General features: G+C 34.3%; 1 protein-coding gene across 1 annotated transcript in view; it reads left to right on the forward strand.

Annotated features, from left to right (window-relative positions):
- The window catches only part of CENPE (centromere protein E), a 76,492-nt gene that overhangs the window by 34,653 nt on the left and 21,733 nt on the right, over positions 1-20,106 (forward strand). The window contains exons 17-33 of the mRNA XM_080640585.1: positions 2,362-2,481; positions 5,310-5,432; positions 5,518-5,683; positions 5,981-6,135; positions 6,365-6,679; positions 7,012-7,272; positions 7,430-7,588; positions 9,377-9,667; positions 9,821-9,979; positions 10,464-10,751; positions 10,864-11,016; positions 11,190-11,474; positions 12,079-12,237; positions 12,638-12,919; positions 14,687-14,977; positions 15,576-15,734; positions 17,521-17,628. Coding sequence (XP_080496711.1) covers positions 2,362-2,481; positions 5,310-5,432; positions 5,518-5,683; positions 5,981-6,135; positions 6,365-6,679; positions 7,012-7,272; positions 7,430-7,588; positions 9,377-9,667; positions 9,821-9,979; positions 10,464-10,751; positions 10,864-11,016; positions 11,190-11,474; positions 12,079-12,237; positions 12,638-12,919; positions 14,687-14,977; positions 15,576-15,734; positions 17,521-17,628 — 3,474 coding nt within the window. The remainder of the gene's footprint in view (positions 1-2,361; positions 2,482-5,309; positions 5,433-5,517; positions 5,684-5,980; positions 6,136-6,364; positions 6,680-7,011; positions 7,273-7,429; positions 7,589-9,376; positions 9,668-9,820; positions 9,980-10,463; positions 10,752-10,863; positions 11,017-11,189; positions 11,475-12,078; positions 12,238-12,637; positions 12,920-14,686; positions 14,978-15,575; positions 15,735-17,520; positions 17,629-20,106) is intronic.

Consider the following 20,106-nt stretch of genomic DNA (forward strand, 5'->3'; position numbering starts at 1 on the left):
AAAAAGATTACAAAGTAACACAGAATCTATGTCTTAAAACTCACATCTGACTTTTTTTATTTTTCCTTTTTAACCACCGTCAGGGGGGGGGAAATAATACAATTCTCTTCAGTTTTACTCAACCACAAATTGAAATTCTTGGTTCTGTAAGATAATCTAAAATATTAAATATTAAAGGCTTACTCTATTTGAAGATTGTTTTACGATATCCATTGCATTTTAAGCTAAAAACATAAGTCTATGTGCGTACAGTAAAACATGTTCCAAAATGTACATCTGGGGGATAAGTTTAACAAAAGGCGAGGGAAAGTCATATTATGGTCTGAGGATATGTGCCCTGGTTTACCTAAGGGTTTCATCAAAAATCACCAAAGTTGTGGATAATTTTCAAGTGAGAATGTAATACAGGGTGTTTAAACAGTAATTTTAGAGGGCAGAATAAACAAGGTCAAGTGTCGTCATACTCAGAGAACAAGAGAAACTTCAGTCCTCTACCTATTTTAACTTGATCTATTTAATTTTATAATTTTCACAACTTGGAGATTTTTGTCTTAAGAAGTTAAATTTCATTTCACCTGCTGCAAATCACAGTTGAAATCTGTACTATTTTGTATATAACAATGGATGATCTTTTGATCATATTGTACATTTTCTCTTTGTGCTCATTAAACAATATATTAAGTAGTGGTTACACTCAGATCATTACAAAAGTCACATAATCTTTTCCTGTTCCTTGTACTTAAAATAAAGTGTTGTTTCATATAAAAGTAGGAGAATTATTCTCGATGAATGTTTTAAAAATTTAAGATTGATTATTTAGTTCTGTATAAATAAATGTGATTTTCTTATGCAAAAGTTAGAAGTGGAAGAAAGGGTAACAGAGAGAGCCAATTTAAACTTTAACCAATACAGATGTCTAAAACTTTGCTGAAAAAGAGGGTAGCCACTAATTACATGTGGCAATAGGTCACTTGAAATGGGGTTAGTCTGAATTGGCATAAGCATAAAAAGAAAGAATTTAAAATATTTTCTTAAATTTTTATTATTGATTACAGGAAGAAATTATAATAATATTTTGGGTATATTTGGCTAGATAAAATATATTAAAATTAATTCTACCTGTTTCTTTTTACTTCTTTTTAATGTGGCTACTTGAAAAATTAATTACAAATTTTGCCTCTCAAAAAAAAATTGGGAGAGAGATCGCATTATATTTCTATTGATTGGTGTTAATCTAAAATAAGAGTGTCTAAACTAGCAGTAGTCTGAAATCTAAAACTAGTTAGAACTGAATTAAACACAAAAAAATTTTAATTTACTTTTTTTAGCACAAAAATTGCCAGTACTCAAATATTTAATGCTACAGATGTTTTGTTAGAAAGGAAACTTTAATAGAAATACTTACATCTTTAAGTACTTATACATTAGACAGTTGAACAATATAAAGCAAAAACATTAACTTTCCAATATTTCCTATAAACCATCAAAGTAACAGTTGATAATTCCATGCAGATCTCTATAGCTTTGGTGAACAGTAATAATATTGTAAAGGCTCTATGAAACTACCATAATCCAAACCTAAGTTTCAAATCACAACTCATTGAAAAGTATGCCAGTGTGAAAACAAATAATTTATGAGAGAAAAGAAATCTCTTAGGATAAATACATTTCTGTACTTACCCAAAACAAAAGCCTAATAGAAGCATGTTTTTGTAAACTTTGATTACTACTTTCTCCTCCAAGTGGTGCATACTAATTTGCTTTTGAAGTTATTGTAGCTTTATTAACAGATGACAAATCTGTTATTTGGGTCGTGCTGAGTTTTTTTTTCTTGTTTGCTTGCTTCCTGGGGTTTGCAGAGATTTTGTTTGGTTGATTGGGCTTGGGGTTTGATTTGGGGCTTTTTTGGTACTCTTAAATAATGAGATGCTCTGTTATAGTAGCTTGAATAATTATTTCTCAGTCTCTTCTTACTTGTTGGGTGATTCTGAAGCAGTAATTCAATTTTTTTTTTTTTTTTTGCTTTATTAACTATTGGTTTGCTCTGTTGCCTGTTCACATGCTCTTACAGATGCAACTAATTCATGAAATTTCGAACTTAAAGAATTTAGTTAAACATGCAGAAGTATATAATCAGGACCTTGAGGTGAGCGTTTATGTTCATATTTCTACTAAGGAACTAGAACTATAAAACAAATCATACATAATTGAATATGATTTATGATTTCAGAAAATTATATTTCTTAAGTGTCAACTTTTTGAATTTTACTGTTTACCAATTTGAACTGTTAATAAGTTCCTTTTAATCCCCTAGAATTCAAATCCAATTAAATTGTTTTCCTCTCCTTTGATTTCTTTTAGAATGAACTAAGTTCAAAAGTAGATCTACTTAGAGAAAAAGAAGACCAGATTAAAAAGTTACAGAAATACATAGACTCTCAGAATTCAGAAAGTGTGACAATGGACTTGTCATACTCATCGGTAAAAATCAGGTTTATTTTATTATGTAATAATGTTAATATTTATAGCATACCTTCATCATCATCATTAAAGCAAATGCTTATATTAAGCCAACTATGTGGTGAGCATTGTAATGTTTTACATACAGTATTTTATTTAATCTTGTCAATAACCCTATGAGAGAGGTACTATATTAGGAACATTGCCATTTTTACCAATAAGGAACCATTCATGGAGAGTTGAGGATACCATCCTTTGAGTAAATATAAACAAGTAGGTTATGAGCTTCCATTAAAAAATTAGTAATTTTAAAATGTTTTTAATTCTTCAGTTGTTTTGTATAAATGCAGGCAGAAGTATATAGTCAATGTCTTCAGGTGAGCACTTGCGTTGTTGATAAAGATCTAGAACAGGGGTGGGCAAACTTTTTGACTCGAGGGCCACAATGGGTTCTTAAACTGGACCGGAGGGCCGGAACAAAAGCATGGATGGAGTGTTTGTGTGAACTAATATAAATTCAAAGTAAACATCATTACATAAAAGGGTACGGTCTTTTTTTATTATTATTTCAATAGTTTTATTCATTTCAAACATTTTAACAAGAAGAATGTAAACACTAATGATTATAATTTGAAACTTCAAAAAATGGAGGAATCGTAGCACAATAACATACCTTATATTGAAGATGGCAAAGGCAAAATAAAATGCCTAACAAAGGAAAGGTACAAAAGCCTTTCAAATTAAACTTAAATATAATAAAATAATTTAAAACTAAAACAAATAGAAAAGAACAAAATGTGTAAACAGTAAATTAAACATTTTCTTTAGTGCAACTTCCAAATTATGCCCGGGACGTAGATGTAGATGGCAATGTAGACTGGGTTGAAAGGTTTTTGGTCTTTAAAACATCAACTTCAGTGGGAACAGTGTTGTTGGTCTCCTTTTTAGCTAATGCTCTGATACTGTGCTCTCTAGGGGCGTGTCTGCCTCCATCACCACGATAACGTGTCTACGCATTCCCAGGGTGATGTCGGGGGACGCGTCCGCGGGCATTACAAGGAGCCTCTGGAAGATTGAGAGGTTGTTCCTTCTACTGAATGGGCGGATATAAATCCGCCCACTCAGAAGAAGGAGCTGCGACCGTGTTTCCCGACGTTGCCATGTTAACACTGCTGCTGGTGAAGGAGCGGAGGGGAGAGCAAGAGAACCCTCCGCTCTTTCGGCTCCGCGGGCCAGATAGAACAGTGGAACGGGCCGGATCTGGCCCGCGGGGCCGTAGTTTGCCCACGGCTGATCTAGAACTAAAACATACATAAATGAGCATGTTTTCATAAATGTCATTAATTTCACTTATATTAATGCATTCTCATAATTTAAGTAACTATTTTCAACAGTTTGAGTATTTTTCAGAAACTATTGTTCTAGATTACTTTATTTGATACTAGATTGTGGTATTAAGTAACATTGACATGGTGAAATTTTGATTTTTTTATTTATTTGCTCAATACACCTGACTACTTCAAGAAAGTTAACAGTTTCTAGCTTGAATTTTTTAAATCGTGGTTTCTGTTCTATTGTTTTTGTTTTGAGTTTTTCATAGTAATCTTTGTTATGTTCTATTAATGACAGATGATTCTTTTTAAAATATTCTTGCCTGGCCTGCGTTGCTTAGTGGTTGAGCTTCGACCTATGAACCAGGAGGTCACAGTTCAATTCCCGGTCAGGGCACATACCCAGGTTGCAGACGTGATCCCCAGTGTCGGATGTGCAAGAAGCAGCCAATCATTGATTCTCTCTCATCATTGATGTTTCTATCTCTCTCCCTCTCCCTTCCTCTCTGAAATCAATATATATATATATATATATATATATATATATATATATATTTTTTAAAAGTATTCTCACTGTTCTAAGCTGTGGGTAAGAAAGGTGCTTTCAGCCTAACCGGTTTGGCTCAGTGGATAGAGCGTCGGCCTGCGGACTGAAGGGTCCCAGGTTCGATTCCGGTCAAGGGCATGTACCTGGGTTGCGGGCACATCCCCAGTAGGGGGCGTGCCGGAGGCAGCTGATCGATGTCTCTCTCTCATCGATGTTTCTAACTCTCTATCCCTCTCTCTTCCTCTCTGTAAAAAATCAATAAAATATATTTTTTAAAAAAAATTAAAAAAGAAAGGTGCTTTCATATAATCCTGGAGAGTAGGATTAATAAAGTAGCAAGCAGAATTGCCAATTTTTTAAAAATTGTTTCTTATGCTTCATTCATTCATGCATGCATTAATATTTTGCCAAGTACATATGGTTGAATTTATTTAAGCTAAAGTCATGTTAAAATGCCCACTTTTCTCTAAACATGACTTCTGACTTTTTTTTCATATATTTATAGGTCATTTGCATTTTCCCTTCACTAAGTTACCTATTTGTATATTTTCTCTATTTTCCTATTGGATAATTTTCTTTTCAAGTGGTAATTTAATTTTTTAAAATAACCCTTACCTGAGGAAGGGGAGGAGAGACAGAGACAGAGAAACATTGATGTGAGAAAGAAACATCTGTCTATTGCCTCCCATACGCCCCAACCAGAGATGAACCCGAAACCAGGGTATGTGCCCTGACCAGGAATCAAACCCGAAACCTTTTGGTGTACAAGACAACACTCCAACCACCTGAGCCACCTGGCCAGGGCTAATTTATATTCTTAATCTTAATTATTAACTACTAGCCTATCATGTTTTGGAGAGAATAACTTAAAATAAAAAAACATAGGGAACTTTAGCTGAACAAAAGTGTGGTAACATTTCCAATTCTGAGAAAGTTATATTTCACTAAAATCTTTTTTGTCTTGTGTATAGGAAGACACTGAAGATCTAAAACAAAAGAAACAAACTCAACTTGATGCTGAAATTATAGCCCTTGATGCCAAGAGAGAATCAGCCTTTCTTAGGAGTGAAAATCTGGAGCTGAAAGAGAAAATGGTAGGTGATTTTTGTAATATTTTCAAAATTGAGCACTTGTAATGATCAGTACATTTTTGTAAATTTGCAATGTTTCTCTTAATAGAAAGAACTTGAAAGTATGTGCAAGCAAATGGAAAGTGATAATCAGTTACATCAAAGACGGTTGGAGGCAGAAAAGAAAATACAAGTTGATCTGGAGCAAGAATTACAATATTCTTTTAATGAAATAACAAAACTCAACTCCCTTTTAGATGGCAAAGTTCCAAAAGGTATCTTGAAATTTCAGACTACATCTTTGCAAATCTAACTTTCTGTTGAAATGTACCTAAAGGATTTTGCAACAATATTCCAATGATTGAAAATCTATTAATCTCTGATTTTCAATAACTTAATATTAATTTTCAATATTATATGTATCGGTATGTATAAATGTTTCCATGGACTTCAGATTATAAGGTTAAAAATTGTACATGTTCTTAAAAAAGGTGATTCAAGAAATATTAACATGTATGGAGATGAATAGACTTTTGGGGGATAATTTATTTAATTTACCAAAAATTTCCTAGATTTGCTCTGTAATTTGGAATTGGAAAGAAAGATTAAAGATCTCCAGAAAGAACTGAAGAAAGAAGTTGAAGTAAATGAAGCTTTGCATGGAAAAGTTAATTTACTCTCAGAATTGAAATCTTTACCTTCAGAAGTAGAAATGCTAAGGAAAGAGGTAAACACATTTTAAAGCAAATAACTCTTATTTTGATGGTAAAGTTAAACAAGAAAATACACTGTTAAAGAGACAATAAAAATAATTGCCTTTTCTCGGTCAAATCTTTGCTTAATTTTCAATGTCTTTTTTTTTTGTAGAAAAATATTTTTGTGTTTATTTTTGTTTTTCTGAAAACTTCAGTAGATCATAACATTATTAACAATGCTAAGTATTCTTTTTTTCATAGGTAAATGATAAATCTGAAGAGCTATATCTAGTAACATCAGAAAAAGACAAATTGTGTTCTGAAGTAGTTCATAAGGAGAGTAGAATTCAAGATTTACTTGAAGAAATTAAGAAAACTAAAGATGACCTTGCAACCACCCAGTTGAATTATAAAAACATGGATCAAGAATTCCAAGATTTTAAAAATTGTCATATTGAATTTGAACAAAAGTATAACATGGTCCTTGAAGAGAATGCAAGAATAAATCAGGAAATAGAAAATCTCTCTAAAGAATCTCAAAAACTTGGTTTAACTTTGGATGACTTAAAGACAGAGGTTGGTAAAGATACCTTCTAGAGCTGTGGTCGGCAAACTGCGGCTCGCGAGCCACATGCGGCTCTTTGGCCCCTTGAGTGTGGCTCTTCCACAAAATACCATGGCCTGGGCGAGTCTATTTTGAAGAAGTGGCTTTAGAAGAAGTTTAAGTTTAAAAAATTTGGCTCTCAAAAGGAATTTCAATCGTTGTACTGTTGATATTTGGCTCTGTTGACTAATGAGTTTGCTGACCACTGTTCTAGGGAAATGACCTTTCGTCTGCTGCAGTTTGATTCCATGTATATGCCATAGAATGTTCTGCTTTTCACACTTAACTTTATCTTATTTTAAAGCTTTCTCAGAAAACCCAAGAACTTCAGCAAAGTCAAGAAAGGTTGAATGAAGTGGAACAGTTGAAGGAACAATTACAAAGTAGAGATTCCAGGCTGCAAACTGTAGAAAGGGAGAAAATACTGACTACTGAGAAACTTCACCAAACCTTAGAAGAAGTAAGGACCTTAACCCAAGAAAAGGACGATTTAAAACAACTCCAAGAGAGCCTGCAAGTTGAGAGAGACCAGCTGAAAAGTGACATTGAGGATACCGTAAACATGGTAAGGTTTTGACTGGTTAAATGTTGAAAACTTAGAACATCTTTAAAAACATTATCGGAGCCATCATTTATTATTTATGATCAAGTAGAAACTATAAAATTATTTTCATTGTTTCACCTTATTCTAATGGAAATGGTTTTGTATTTCTCTGACAAAGAACATAGACACCCAAGAACAATTACGAAATGCTCTTGAATCTTTGAAACAACACCAAGAAACTATCAACACTTTAAAAATGAAAATTTCTGAGGACAGCTCCAAGAATTTGCCTGTAGAGAAAACCGTAAGAGAAACTAAGGATGAATTTCAGGAAGAGGTAAAGCGTTCCTGTTCAAAGTTTTCATATATTTACATATGAGCTTTCTCCTTAACCTCAAACACTTAAGTACATGATGGTAATCTCAATCTTACGTATTACTCACAGTGGTAATAACTAATAATAATTCATAAACTTCATCCTAATATCTTTGAAATAACTTCAAATATAACTGCTTACAATCAATTTGGAAAATGGCAAAAAAATATTAGTTCACTTTTTTTTTTTAATGCCCCTGACTGGAATCGAATCCAGGACCCTTCAGTCCGCAGGCCAACGCTCTATCCACTGAGCGAAACCAGCTAGGGCCATTAGTTCACACTTTGAGCTGATATATTATTTTACATCAGATTTTTATACTAAACTTATTTAGAGTTTACTATAAAATCAATGTGTATATCATATTTAATGCCTATTTCTAGTTCTTCAGCCATAATTTTACTAGTAGGTGCTTAAATCTTACCTTACTCATTCTAGGCAGTATGGTTCATTTTTTCCTGAGACCTAATGAGAATAACTGCTTTACTGGTTAACTAAGAAAAGCTAGGATGGTAATGATGATTTTTTTTAAAGGGGTGTATTATAGTGTGCTAAAGCTGCCGTAACAAAACATCATAGACTGGGTGGCTAAAACAACAGAAATTTATTTTCTCCTACTTGTGTTCTAGAAGGCCAAGATGGCCAAGATTAAGGTACCTGAAAATTCTGTTTATGGAGAGGCCTTTCTTTCTAGAAAGTAGATGGTGTCTTTTTTCTGCGTCTTAACATGGCCTTCTGTGCACTAGAGCTGAGAAAGTGTCCAATATCTCTGCCTCTTTTTTAAGGACACCAGTCCTATGGGACCAGGTCCCACCCTTACGACCTCATTTAACAATTGCCCTCTTTAAATGCCCTATATCCAATAGTTATATTTGGGGTTAGGGCGTCAACAAATTTTGGGAGGACAAAATTCAGTCTATAATGAAATAATTGGAAACAGAACTAAAAATTACTCATAAATACTTACAACTATTGAAAATGAAAGTTTTAGAGAAAACAGCTTTTTTCATTAATATTCAAAATTTAGAAAAAACAATACTTTGTTATATAGACAAAGACGAAGCCAAAACTACTTTTTTCCCTTCTTTAAATCTATTCCTTCAGCATCTCATAAGGCACTACTGTTTTCCTCATTGATTTAGTAAGAAATAAATTTATTCTCCATTCTGATCTTCTTAAAACCCTTTGATGATACATTGTTACTCTTGACATCAAGGCCGGAATCCTTAGTAAGGAAAAGGATTCCCAGACCTTGCTGGTCTCTAGCATTATTTCAGTTCTCTCATCCTCCTGCTCATTATACTCCAGCAACTCTAGTCCATTATTCTTCCTCATCTCATTGCCTTCAGATGGTCTCCCTACCTGCAGCATTACCATACAGACTCCCCCACTTCATAAACACTCACCATAGGTTAGGTTTGCCGCTAATACATTAGGAGAACCAGTACTTGTGTTTGGTAAGATTTGAATTCATGTCTACTTTTCCCCTAAAGTGTCTCAAAATGGCAGAGATCCTGTAAGTCTCATTCCTGTATTATCTCCAGCCTCCAATAATACACTGACATCACAGCGAGCCCTCAATATTAAGTGCTAAATACCTGAATAATGGAAGAGTAGGGAAGTGGGAGAATTGCACTGTAAATGAACCATTAAATCCTGTCTTAATTGTTTTAGAAAATATCCTGATTTCTTTTCCCCTAAAATAAAGTATCTTTGGATACAACTGTACTGTTTTATGATTCTCTTAAGATCCAAGAGGCTCAAGACATACCAGAACAATCCTTTAATATGCAGGAAAAAGACAATGAGATTAAGGAAATAATCAGTGAGATGGAGCAATTGAAGGAGCAACTCAAAGCTAAAGAGTCAGCATTGCTAAGATTAGAAAAGGAAAAACTCAACTTGTCTGAGAGACTTCAAGAAAGTCATCAGGAAATGAAATCTATAGCTAAGGAGAGAGATGACCTACAGAGGCTGCAGGAAGCTCTTCAGTCTCAAAGTGACCAACTCAAAGAAAACATGAGAGAAATCGCAGCTAAGGCAGGTTACATTCTTTTTCTTATGTATGTGTGTGTGTGTGTTTAATTTGTAAGCAAATATTTTTGTGGAAACTAAACCTTTGGAAAAAAGGAATCGGAGTGTAATGGTTATAATGTTTCTATAAATTTCTTACAATTTCCTCTATTAATAAAGCACCTAGAAACTGAAGAGGAACTTAAAGTTGCTCATTGTCGCCTGGAAAAACAGGAGGAAATTATTGATAAGCTGAGAGTGAATCTTACAGAGAGAGAAACTGAACTATCAAGTTTCCAAAAGGAATTAGAATCAACCAATGATGAATTACAGAAAAAGGTAAATTGGGTGTGAAGGGACAGTGGGGAAAAAACCTGAGGGAGGTAGCTAACCGAATTACAAAAAATACTTACTTTTTACATACTAAATTGTTTTGGAGAGCATACTGGTTTTTTTACCTAAAAAAAAGAAATTTATATATATATATATATATATATATACACACACACACACACACACACACACACACACACATACACACAGGGGTGGGTAAAAGTACATTTACAGTTCATATGGAGAGACATACTGGTTATGATTATTATAAACAAAGAATAAATTGCTTTGTGTACTCGCAACTATAAACCTACTTCTGCCCATATATATGCATATATGTATGTGTGTGTGTGTGTGTGTGTGTGTATATATATATATATATATATATATCACATAAAAATATACATACATGTATATACAGATACACACATATAAAAACAGATTTTATGCATTTGTATGTATACTTTTTGGCTATTATCGTTATTTTAAGATGCAAGAGCTTCATGAAAAACAGGAACAATTTATTTGCGTCAAAGAAATCAGTGAGACTCAGGGAAAAATGAGTGAACTGGAACAATTAAAGGAGCAACTCAAAGCCAAAGATTCATCACTAGCAAGCATAGAAAGCGAGAGGCTCAAGTTAACTGAGAGACTTCAGAAAAGTGAAGAAGAAATGAAAATTATAATTAAAGAAGGAGATGAACTGAAAAGCGTGCAAGAGGCCCTTCAAATGGAGAGAGACCAACTCAAAGAAAACATTGAAGAACTTGTAGCTGAAGTAAGTTTCCCTCTTCTGATGTTTTTTGGATACAAAAATAGTATTAGGGTGATTACAATGCTCACTATTAACTTCTATTCATTATTTTATTCATTTTGCTCCCATCATAAAGAGACAAAAAATCAAAGAGGAACTAAAAATTACTTTCATTCTTCTGAAGGAGTACCAAGAAACTATTAATACAAGGAATATTTCAGAGAAGACAGATCAAGGAGCAAATATTCAGAGAGATTTAGAAAATTCAGATGCTGAATTATGGGGAAAGGTAGGTCTTGTTAAGTTGGAAAATGACATCAGATTATTGTGTTCCTCATGTTCCTGTGGAAGTAAAAAGTACATACATTGAACTATAAATGTAAAAATGATTGACTTAATTTAGAAACAAATCTTTTTTCTAAAAACCTGCCTTTGCCCTAACTTGTTTTATGATTTTCTCAGATTCAAGAATTTCCAGTAAAAGAACATCAGCTTGAGATGAAAGCTGTAAATGAGACTGAGGAGAAAATGTGTGAAATAGAATACTTGAAGAAGCAATTTGAAACCCAAATGTCAACTGTGGAAAACCTAGAAATAGAGAACATGAGGTTAACTCAGAGACTCCAGGACAACCTTGAAGAAATGAGATCTGTTACAAAAGAAAGAGATGACCTTAGGAGTATGGAGGAGACTCTCAAAGTAGAGAGAGACCAGCTCAAGGAAAACCTAAGAGAAACTGCAATTAGAGTGAGTTACCATCTTTTCCCCATCTAGTAAAAATGACACTGTGTCCCAAAAGAACCATAGGCAATAAGGTTGATGGGAGTGTAAAACTGGTGCAGCCTTAGAAGGTTGAAGGAGGAAGAGGGAGTGTATTTGGTAATATCTTCCAAATATTATAGTAAGTTTATTCATTTACCCAAAAAGTTAAGTTGTACCTATTTACCCTGCACACATTAGCGCAACCATGGGAAGATATTTGTAGAAGGATATTCATAGCAGCAAGTTGCAATAACAAAATAAAGCAAACCAAAAAATAGGGAAAATTCTAGCTATCTGTTAGTAGGAGACTGTTTAAATAAGTACAGCACATTCAGACCATGGAATGCAAGTCCACAGATAAAGAATGAGGTAAAGCTATGGTGTTGACTTGGAAGTATCCTGGTAGGGAAAAGGGGAAATTGTAGAGTAGTATATCTAGCTTGTATTAGCATCTGAGAGTCAATTGGAGGATGAGCACTAGGAGGTATAAGGAGGGAGAGGAAATTTTACTTCTTACTCTGTACTTTTGTACATATGGTCTGAATTGCATTCATCTGAATATATTATTTTTCTTTCTCTAATAATAAAGGACCTGGAAAAACAAGAGGAACTAAGAATTGCTCACAAACATCTGAAGGAGCATAAGGAAATTATTGATGTATTCCGAAGGATTGTTTCTGAGAAAACAAATGAAATATCAAATATGCAAATGGATTTAGAAAACAAAAATAGTGCCTTAAAAGCACAGGTATTTCTTTAAGTTGTTACCTAAGTAATAGTTTTAATCAAGTCTTTTGTGTAGTGCAGTGGTCGGCAAACTGCGGCTCACGAGCCACATGGCGGCTCTTTGGCCCCTTGAGTGTGGCTCTTCCACAAAATACCATGGCCTGGGCGAGTCTATTTTGAAGAAGTGGCATTAGAAGAAGTTTAAGTTTAAAAAATTTGGCTCTCAAAAGAAATTTCAATCGTTGTACTGTTGATATTTGGATCTGTTGACTAATGAGTTTGCCGACCACTGGTGTAGTGAAACAGGATATGAATTAGCCTAAAATTGAGGACAAGTAGAGATTTTGTCTACATAATTTAGAAACTAATGTTTAGCTTTTGTTATCTGTTTATATCTTAATTTATTGTATGATTATTTCAAGATCCAAGAAGTTCAGGAGAAAGAACATCATCTTCTTGAGGTAAAAAATGATCTCAAGGAAACTATGTATCAAACAGAGCAATTAAAGAAGCAATTGGAGGTGCAGAATTCAATCTTGGAAAATACAGAAACAGAGAAGTTAAGGTTGACTCAGGAACTTCATGAAAACCTTGAAGAAATAAAATGTGTTACTAAGGAAAGAGATAGCCTAAGGAGAATGGAGGGAACCCTCAAAATGGAGCGAGACCAGCTCAGAGAAAGCCTCAGAGAAGTAGAAGCTAAAGTAAGTTACACTCATACCTCTTCCTAGTGAGGAAATGTGAGCCCTTCTTTGATAGAAGCATACACAAACGCACACATAAACCACAAGGTTGTTCATTGTAACAGTATGTAACAGAAAACAGGAAACAACCAAAATGTCAATCAGAAGGAAACTGGATAAAGATGAGCAATGTGTCAAGAATATTATACAACAGGTAAAAAGAAAAAAAAATTAAATAGAGTTGAGTGTCCTAATTGAGAATCCCAAAATAACTCTTAGTGAGAAAAACAGGTTGTAAAATAGTATGTGCATAATGTGTTTGCCTCTGGAAAGGAGAGGTTTGTGGGGAAGGGAGGGAACAGAAGAGGGAAAAGCTTTTAACTTTCTAACAAAAATGTAGAGTAAGAATTAGTGTTCTGTTATTTGTACTAAGAAAATATATTACTTTCATTTAAAAATACTAGTTACCTTGCCTAGCTGGTATGGTTCAATGGTTGAGTGTCGACCTATGAACCAGGAGGTCATGATTTGATTCCCTGTCAGGGCACATGCCCAGATTGTGGGCTCCATCTCCAGTAGAGGGCGTGCAGGAGGCAGCTGATCAGTGATTATCATCATTGATGTTTCTGTCCCTCTTCCTTCCTCTCTAAAATCAATAAAAATATATATTTTAAAAAAAAAAACTAGAGTAAGAAGTAATAGTTTTATTATTTTTACTAAGAAAATATAATACTTTCATTAAAAATAATACCAGTTGCCCTAACCGGTTTGGTTCAGTGGATAGAGCATCAGCCTGCGGACTCAGGGGTCCCAGGTTCGATTCCGGTCAGGGGCATGTACCTTGGTTGCGGGCACATCCCCAGTAGAGAGTGTGCAGGAGGCAGCTGATCGATGTTTCTCTCTCATCGATGTTTCCAACTCTCTATCCCTCTCCCTTCTTCTCTGTAAAAAATCAATAAAATATATTTTAAAAAATAATACCAGTTAACATTAAGATATGTCCCTGTTCTTAAAATTTCTTTAATGATAAAGAATCGGGGCAGGGCAGGGGGGGGAAGAGGAGCTAAGAATTGCTCACATGCATCTGAAGAAGCATCGGACAGGGATTGTTTCTGAGAAGACAGATGAAATGTCAAATATGTAAATGGCTTTAGAAAATGTAAACACTATATTATAAGAAAAGATATATGGGGGGAGGGCTTTGATTAGATATCTGATTTATTTTTGCCTAAAATCCATTGGGAATGTAAAATGGTTTAGCCACATTGGAAAACAGCTTGGCAGTTTTTACTAACACTAAACATATACCTGCCTGTGACTTGGTTATGTACCTAAAAGAAAAATGTACATACTTCAACATAAAGATATGTACAAGAATGTTCTTAGTAACTCTAATCATAATAGGGAAAAACTGAAAATAATGCAAATACCTATCAAAAGAATTGTAATTTTATAAGATCAAAAGCAGGCAGAACTCATCTAGGATGAGAAAAGTGTCAGAATAATGGTTGTAGGATGGGATACGTAGCAACTTTAGGATGGGTCTTTAGAAAGGTTCTATATTTTATTCTGGGTTGTAAGTATATAGATGTTAAGAATAATTGAGCTATATATACACTTAAGAATAGACCACTTATTTATACCTCAAAAGAAAATAATTTCTGTGTGGAATTATGTATTCATTAAAGCAACATGGGAAAACTGTTGTCTAAATCCATTTAGAAACTTCTTTATCCTTCCCTTAAAAACCATCTGTCTGCTAACATGTTATTTTATGATCATCTTAAGATCCAAGAACTTACAGCAAATGAACATCAACTCTTAAAGTTAAAAGAAGACATCAGTGAGACACAGAAGAAAATGTCTGAAATGGAGCAATTAAAGAAACAATTCGAAGCCCAAAGTATAACTCTGGGTAAAATAGAAATGGAGAACTTAAATTTGGCTCAGAAGCTTCATGAAAACCTTGAAGAAATGAAATCTGTAATGAAAGAAAGAGATCATCTAAGGAGAGTAGAAGAGACTCTCAAACTGGAAAGAGACCAGCTCAAGGCAAATCTACAAGAAACCATAGTTAGAGTGAGTTGCGCTCCTGCCCATCCAGTAAACATGTTTTTAATATAAGAGGCTCCATTCTTTGAAAATAAATGATACTGTTGGTGAAATGTAAATGTTATAATTTTTAGGAAGACGGTTTGATAATATCTTATTAAAAATTTATCAGCATATGCATTTGCTACAGCAATTCCACGCCTATGAATTTAACCTATCAGTATATTCTCATATTTTGGGCAGAAACACAGCAGCATTTACTGCAACATTGTAATCCAAATGTCCACCCATAAGTCACTGGCTAGATGGAGCTCATCTGTGTAATGGAATACTAAACATAAGAATAGGGCATGTGATAGTGCGTTAGAAAGATGTCCAAATGATATGAAAGGTGAAAAGTAAGTGGCAGAGTTTATCAGGGAACAGGACTGGGATAGGTGGAACTTTTAGTTACTGTGTGATGATTAGTGCAGATAGGTAGATCCTTCTGCACTATTATAATGTAGTGGTGGGATGGTGGTGGTTTTTAATGATAAGCATGCATTTTTTAAGATTTTGTTTAACCAGTTCATTAAGAAAAAGTAATGTTTTTTTATGTCATCATTTTTCAATTCTAATTATAAAGGATCTGGAAACACAAAAGGAACTAAAAATTGCTCGTATTCATTTGAAAGAGCACCAAGAAACTATTGATAAACTCAGAGAAAGTGTTTCAGAAAAAACAACTCAGATCTCAAATATTCAAAAGGATTTTAATAAATCAAAAGATGATTTACAGATAAAGGTATGTGTTGTTTTGTTCTTTTGGGAGTGTCCAAAATTATTTGTGAAATAAGAGAGGATATAGATAGATATATAGACATAGATATATATATGTACATATATAACAAATAGACACTAGTTTCCTTCCTTTAAGGGATTCTCATTGCATTCTAACTTGTTTTATAATTATCCCAAGATCCAAGAACTTCAAAAAAAAGAGCTTCAACTTCTTAAAATGAAAGAAGATGTTAATAAAAGTCATAAAAAAGTGAATGAAATGGAACAATTGAAGAAACAATTTGAGGCTCAAAATTTATCTATGCTAAGTCTTGAAATGGATAACTTACACTTGACTAAGAAACTTCATAAAAGCCTTAAAGAAATAAGAATTGTAGCTAAGGAAAGAGATGAGCTAAAGAAGATAAAAGAGTCTCTCAAAATGGAAAGAGATCAATGCAGAGAAACTTTAAGAAAAATAATAGTTAGAGTGAGTTCAGAATCTTCCCCTATCTAGTAACTATTTATAAGAATCAAGCTTTTTTGAAAAGGGTAATGGTTTGTTTTGTTACTGTTTTTCTGCAAATGTCTACAAACAATAAAGGGTAATGGGGAACCTATTACTATAATTTTTCACACAAATAGGAAATACAGGGTTTTTCTTAAAGCCACCATGTTTTTTAAAGGGTTTCAAAACAGAGAAATAGTATTATTCTCAATTTGCAGGATTATATTTGTAAAAGATTAAATATCCCATTTCACTACTTCTACATAAGAGTTTTAGACATGGGCTCTTGTTAATGAAGTTAGAAGGGGAAAAGTTAAACAAGATGAATACAAAAAAAAATGAAGTTCTAGTATGACTTCAAATTAAATATTAGAAAACAAAATTCAGATAAGAAAATGTATGAAATCTATAAAGAATCAAGTGGAAAACAAAATCATTTGTAATCTCAATGGAAATATCAGACACTTGGGAATCTTTATCGTGGCCTAATTAAATTTATAGAGATTTAAATCACTCAAAGATTTTATTGAACAATTAGTTATTCTCTTAGATCTTATAATGAATAAGATAAACAAATGGGAGAAAGTATTTTGCTTTATACAGAAATACAAAGTGTAAACAGGATATGCGTTTTCTGCTTCCAGGTGCTGGGAGGAATATATTAGTAGGGCTTGGAACACTGTAGATAGTACAGATGTGTTTGCTAGTGTTTTAGTTGGCAGCAGTGATTTGGATTCAGACATTTGGAAAAATTGGAACCAGAGATAAATCTAAAACCTAATTTGCAACTATGAATATTACAAGAACAAATTCTATCTCCAAAAAATATGTGGTTCTCCCATTTTTTCCCCAATGACTTGAGATCACTCACTACAAGATGTAGTAGTGCTATTATTCATTTTCTGACCATTTTTAACATTGCTTTTGAACTACAGGTATAATGTTTAATTCCATTATTTTTTTAATATATTTTATTGATTTTTTACAGAGAGGAAGGGAGAGGGATAGAGGGTCAGAAACATCCATGAGAGAGAAACATCGATCAGCTGCCTCCTGCACACTTTCCACTGGGGATGTGCCCGCAACCAAGGTACATGCCCTTGACTGGAACCAAACCCGAGACCCCTCAGTCCGCAGACCGATGCTCTATCCACTGAGCCAAAGGAGTCAGGGCTAATTCCATTATTGAAGCTTGATATATAATATGTAATTGAAAAAGTATATAATATGTAATTGAAAAAGTATGTGTAGACATTCCCTATGAATGTAATTATAGTTGACACCTTATTTCTTTGTGTCAAAGCAGGACCAACAGAACCACAAAGAAGTAGTAAAATCTGAAAAAAAGTTACTGTGTGATGAAAAAGAGCACCCTACAGAAAGCCTGAGAGAAAAGTGCTTTAGGATAAAAGTAAGTGCCCCTGTTTAAATTACAAATGAATATCTGTACCCTTCAGAGGTCGATGGCAGCGATTTTCAAGCAGTATGCCGCAAGAATTTTTAAAACATGCAATACCTACCCTGCTGGGTAGTTCAGTTTGTTAGAGTGTCGTCCCGATACACCAAGGTTGCAGGTTCGATCCCCTGGGTCAGGGCACATAAAAGAATCAACCAGTGAATGCATAAACAAGTGGAACAACAAATCAATATTTCTCTCTCTCTACTTACCCTCCTCCTCCCCACCTCAATCTCTCTGTCTCCCCCTTCCTCTCTCTAAAATCAGGTGTGTGTTTTGTGTTTTGTTTTTAATTTTTAAACATGTAATACCTGACTAGTCAGGGGTACTGACCTCTTTTCCCTTAGATGGTTAAATAAAAAAAAATGACAACAGCCAGCACAACAATCGGTTGTGAATGAATCAAAAGTATACCTTTTTTGTTGTTGTTGTTTGCTGCTAGATTTGGCAAAAAATATACTTTGGGGTGAGCCGTAAAATTTTAATAGTTTATGTATGCCATGAGATGAAAAAGGTTGAAAATAGTTCATCTATGGAATCAAGGGAACCTCTGTGGAATGAAAAGATAATGGTCAATACGTTCCTAAACTTTCTAGTGCAGGTATACAGGTGTGCATATATACATACATAAACAAAAAGCAGTGGGGGCTTGTGGTTTAAGGCCTCACTGGAAAGATGACATTTGAGTAGATACCTGAAAGAGGTGAAGGACTGAGCCATTCAGGTATCTGCTGGACCAGATTGTAGGCAGGAGGAACAGCAAGTACAAAGCTCCTGTGCAGAGCCTGCCATGTGGGTCCCAGGAACATCACGAAGGCAGAAAGCTAGTAAGAAATGAGGTCAGAAAGTTAATGGTGAGGAGGCAGGCTGTGGGGCTTTAAAAAGACCAAGTTTTACTCTGAGAGAGATGGAGATCCATTGCAGACTTTTGACCACGTGAGAGACATGATCTGACTTAATTTTAAGGGGTGACTCTCACTGCCGTGTTGAACATAGAGGGGAAGCGGGAAGGCCATTTGTAATCCAGGCAGATAGTGGCTTGGTAGCAATGGAAGTAGTGAGGAGTGTTTGGAGATACTGAGGGTAAAACCAACCATATTTTCCATTGCTCCTATTAGAATGCAAGATCACTGAAGACTTGTTTTGTGTTTAGCACATCCCTAATGGGAGTCAGCATTCAATATGTATCTTTCTCTCTCTCTCTCTTTTTTTTTTGTTCTCTCAGTTCTTTCTTTGTACTGTTTTCTCTGTTCTTTTGGGGTTTCCATTTTTGTCTTTGTTCTTTATTTCCCCTTAGTTTTTTTTGTTGTTGTTGTTCTCTCTTTTCCCTCTTTTCGCTTTATTCTCTCCATTTTTCTGTTTTCTGTATTTTTACTTTCAATTTTCTATTTTCTCTCTCCTCTCTTCGGTCTCTGTTTTTTTGTTCTCTTCACTCCATTTTCTCTTTTATTTTCTCTTCTCTATGTTCCGTGTTCTCGCTTTATTCTCTCTGCTCTCTGTTTTCTCTGTTCTTTTTATTTTCTTGGTTCTCTTATTTTATTCTTTTACTTTTCTCTCTTTGTTCTGTTTGTTCTCTTATCTCTGGTGTCTGGGTTATCTCTCTTCGCTTTGTTTTTTCACTTTCTCTGTTATTTTTTTTCTTTTTTCTTTGTTTTCTCTTTGATTTTCTTTGCTGTATTTGCTATACTTTTTCTTTGTTCTTGTTCTCTCTGATATCTTTTGTTTTCTTTTTTCTTTTTTTCTTTTTCTGTTCTCATTTCTTTCTCTTTGTTTTCTCAGTTCTCTGCATTTTCTTTTTCTGTCTTTTTTCTCTGTTTTCAACTTATTCTCTTTATCTCCATTTTCTTTGTTCTTTCTTTTTTCTCTTTGTTCTCTCTATTTTTTCTCCTTTTTTGGTTTTCTGTTCTCTTTTTTGTCTCCATTTCCTCTGTTCACTCTTAGTTCTCTCTGATTTCTGTGTTCTCTCTTTGATCTCCTTGTTTTCTGTCAACATGTGTCTATTAAAAGTACAAATTAATGACTGCTCCGTACCATAATGTGATTTATTCTAAGGTCAAAGGCAGGAATCCCCTCTCCAGCATACCAGATTAATGAATATCTATCTAGTTTTTCTTTAAATTATGAAAAAAAAGAGCTCACTATTGTCAGAAGCCCCTTATTCTATTATTTAGTGCCCTGAACTAAATGGTTATTCTATATAATAAAAGGCTAATATGCAAATTATCCCCTAGACCAGGAGTTTGTCCGGGAATTCAACCAGGAGGCGGGGCCAGCCAGCCCACTGCCATCAGCCCCTCCCCCTGGCCGGGCCCACCCCCAATCAAGGCGGGCCAGCCAGACCCCATCTGTGCACTAATTTGTGTACCAGTCCTCTAGTTTATTATATGATTGTGTCAACTTGAACCTAATGTGTTCCTCCACTTACACTCAGTT

This window comes from Plecotus auritus (genome assembly GCF_963455305.1).
Source record: "Plecotus auritus genome assembly, chromosome: 1".
Taxonomy (NCBI): Eukaryota; Metazoa; Chordata; class Mammalia; order Chiroptera; family Vespertilionidae; genus Plecotus; species Plecotus auritus.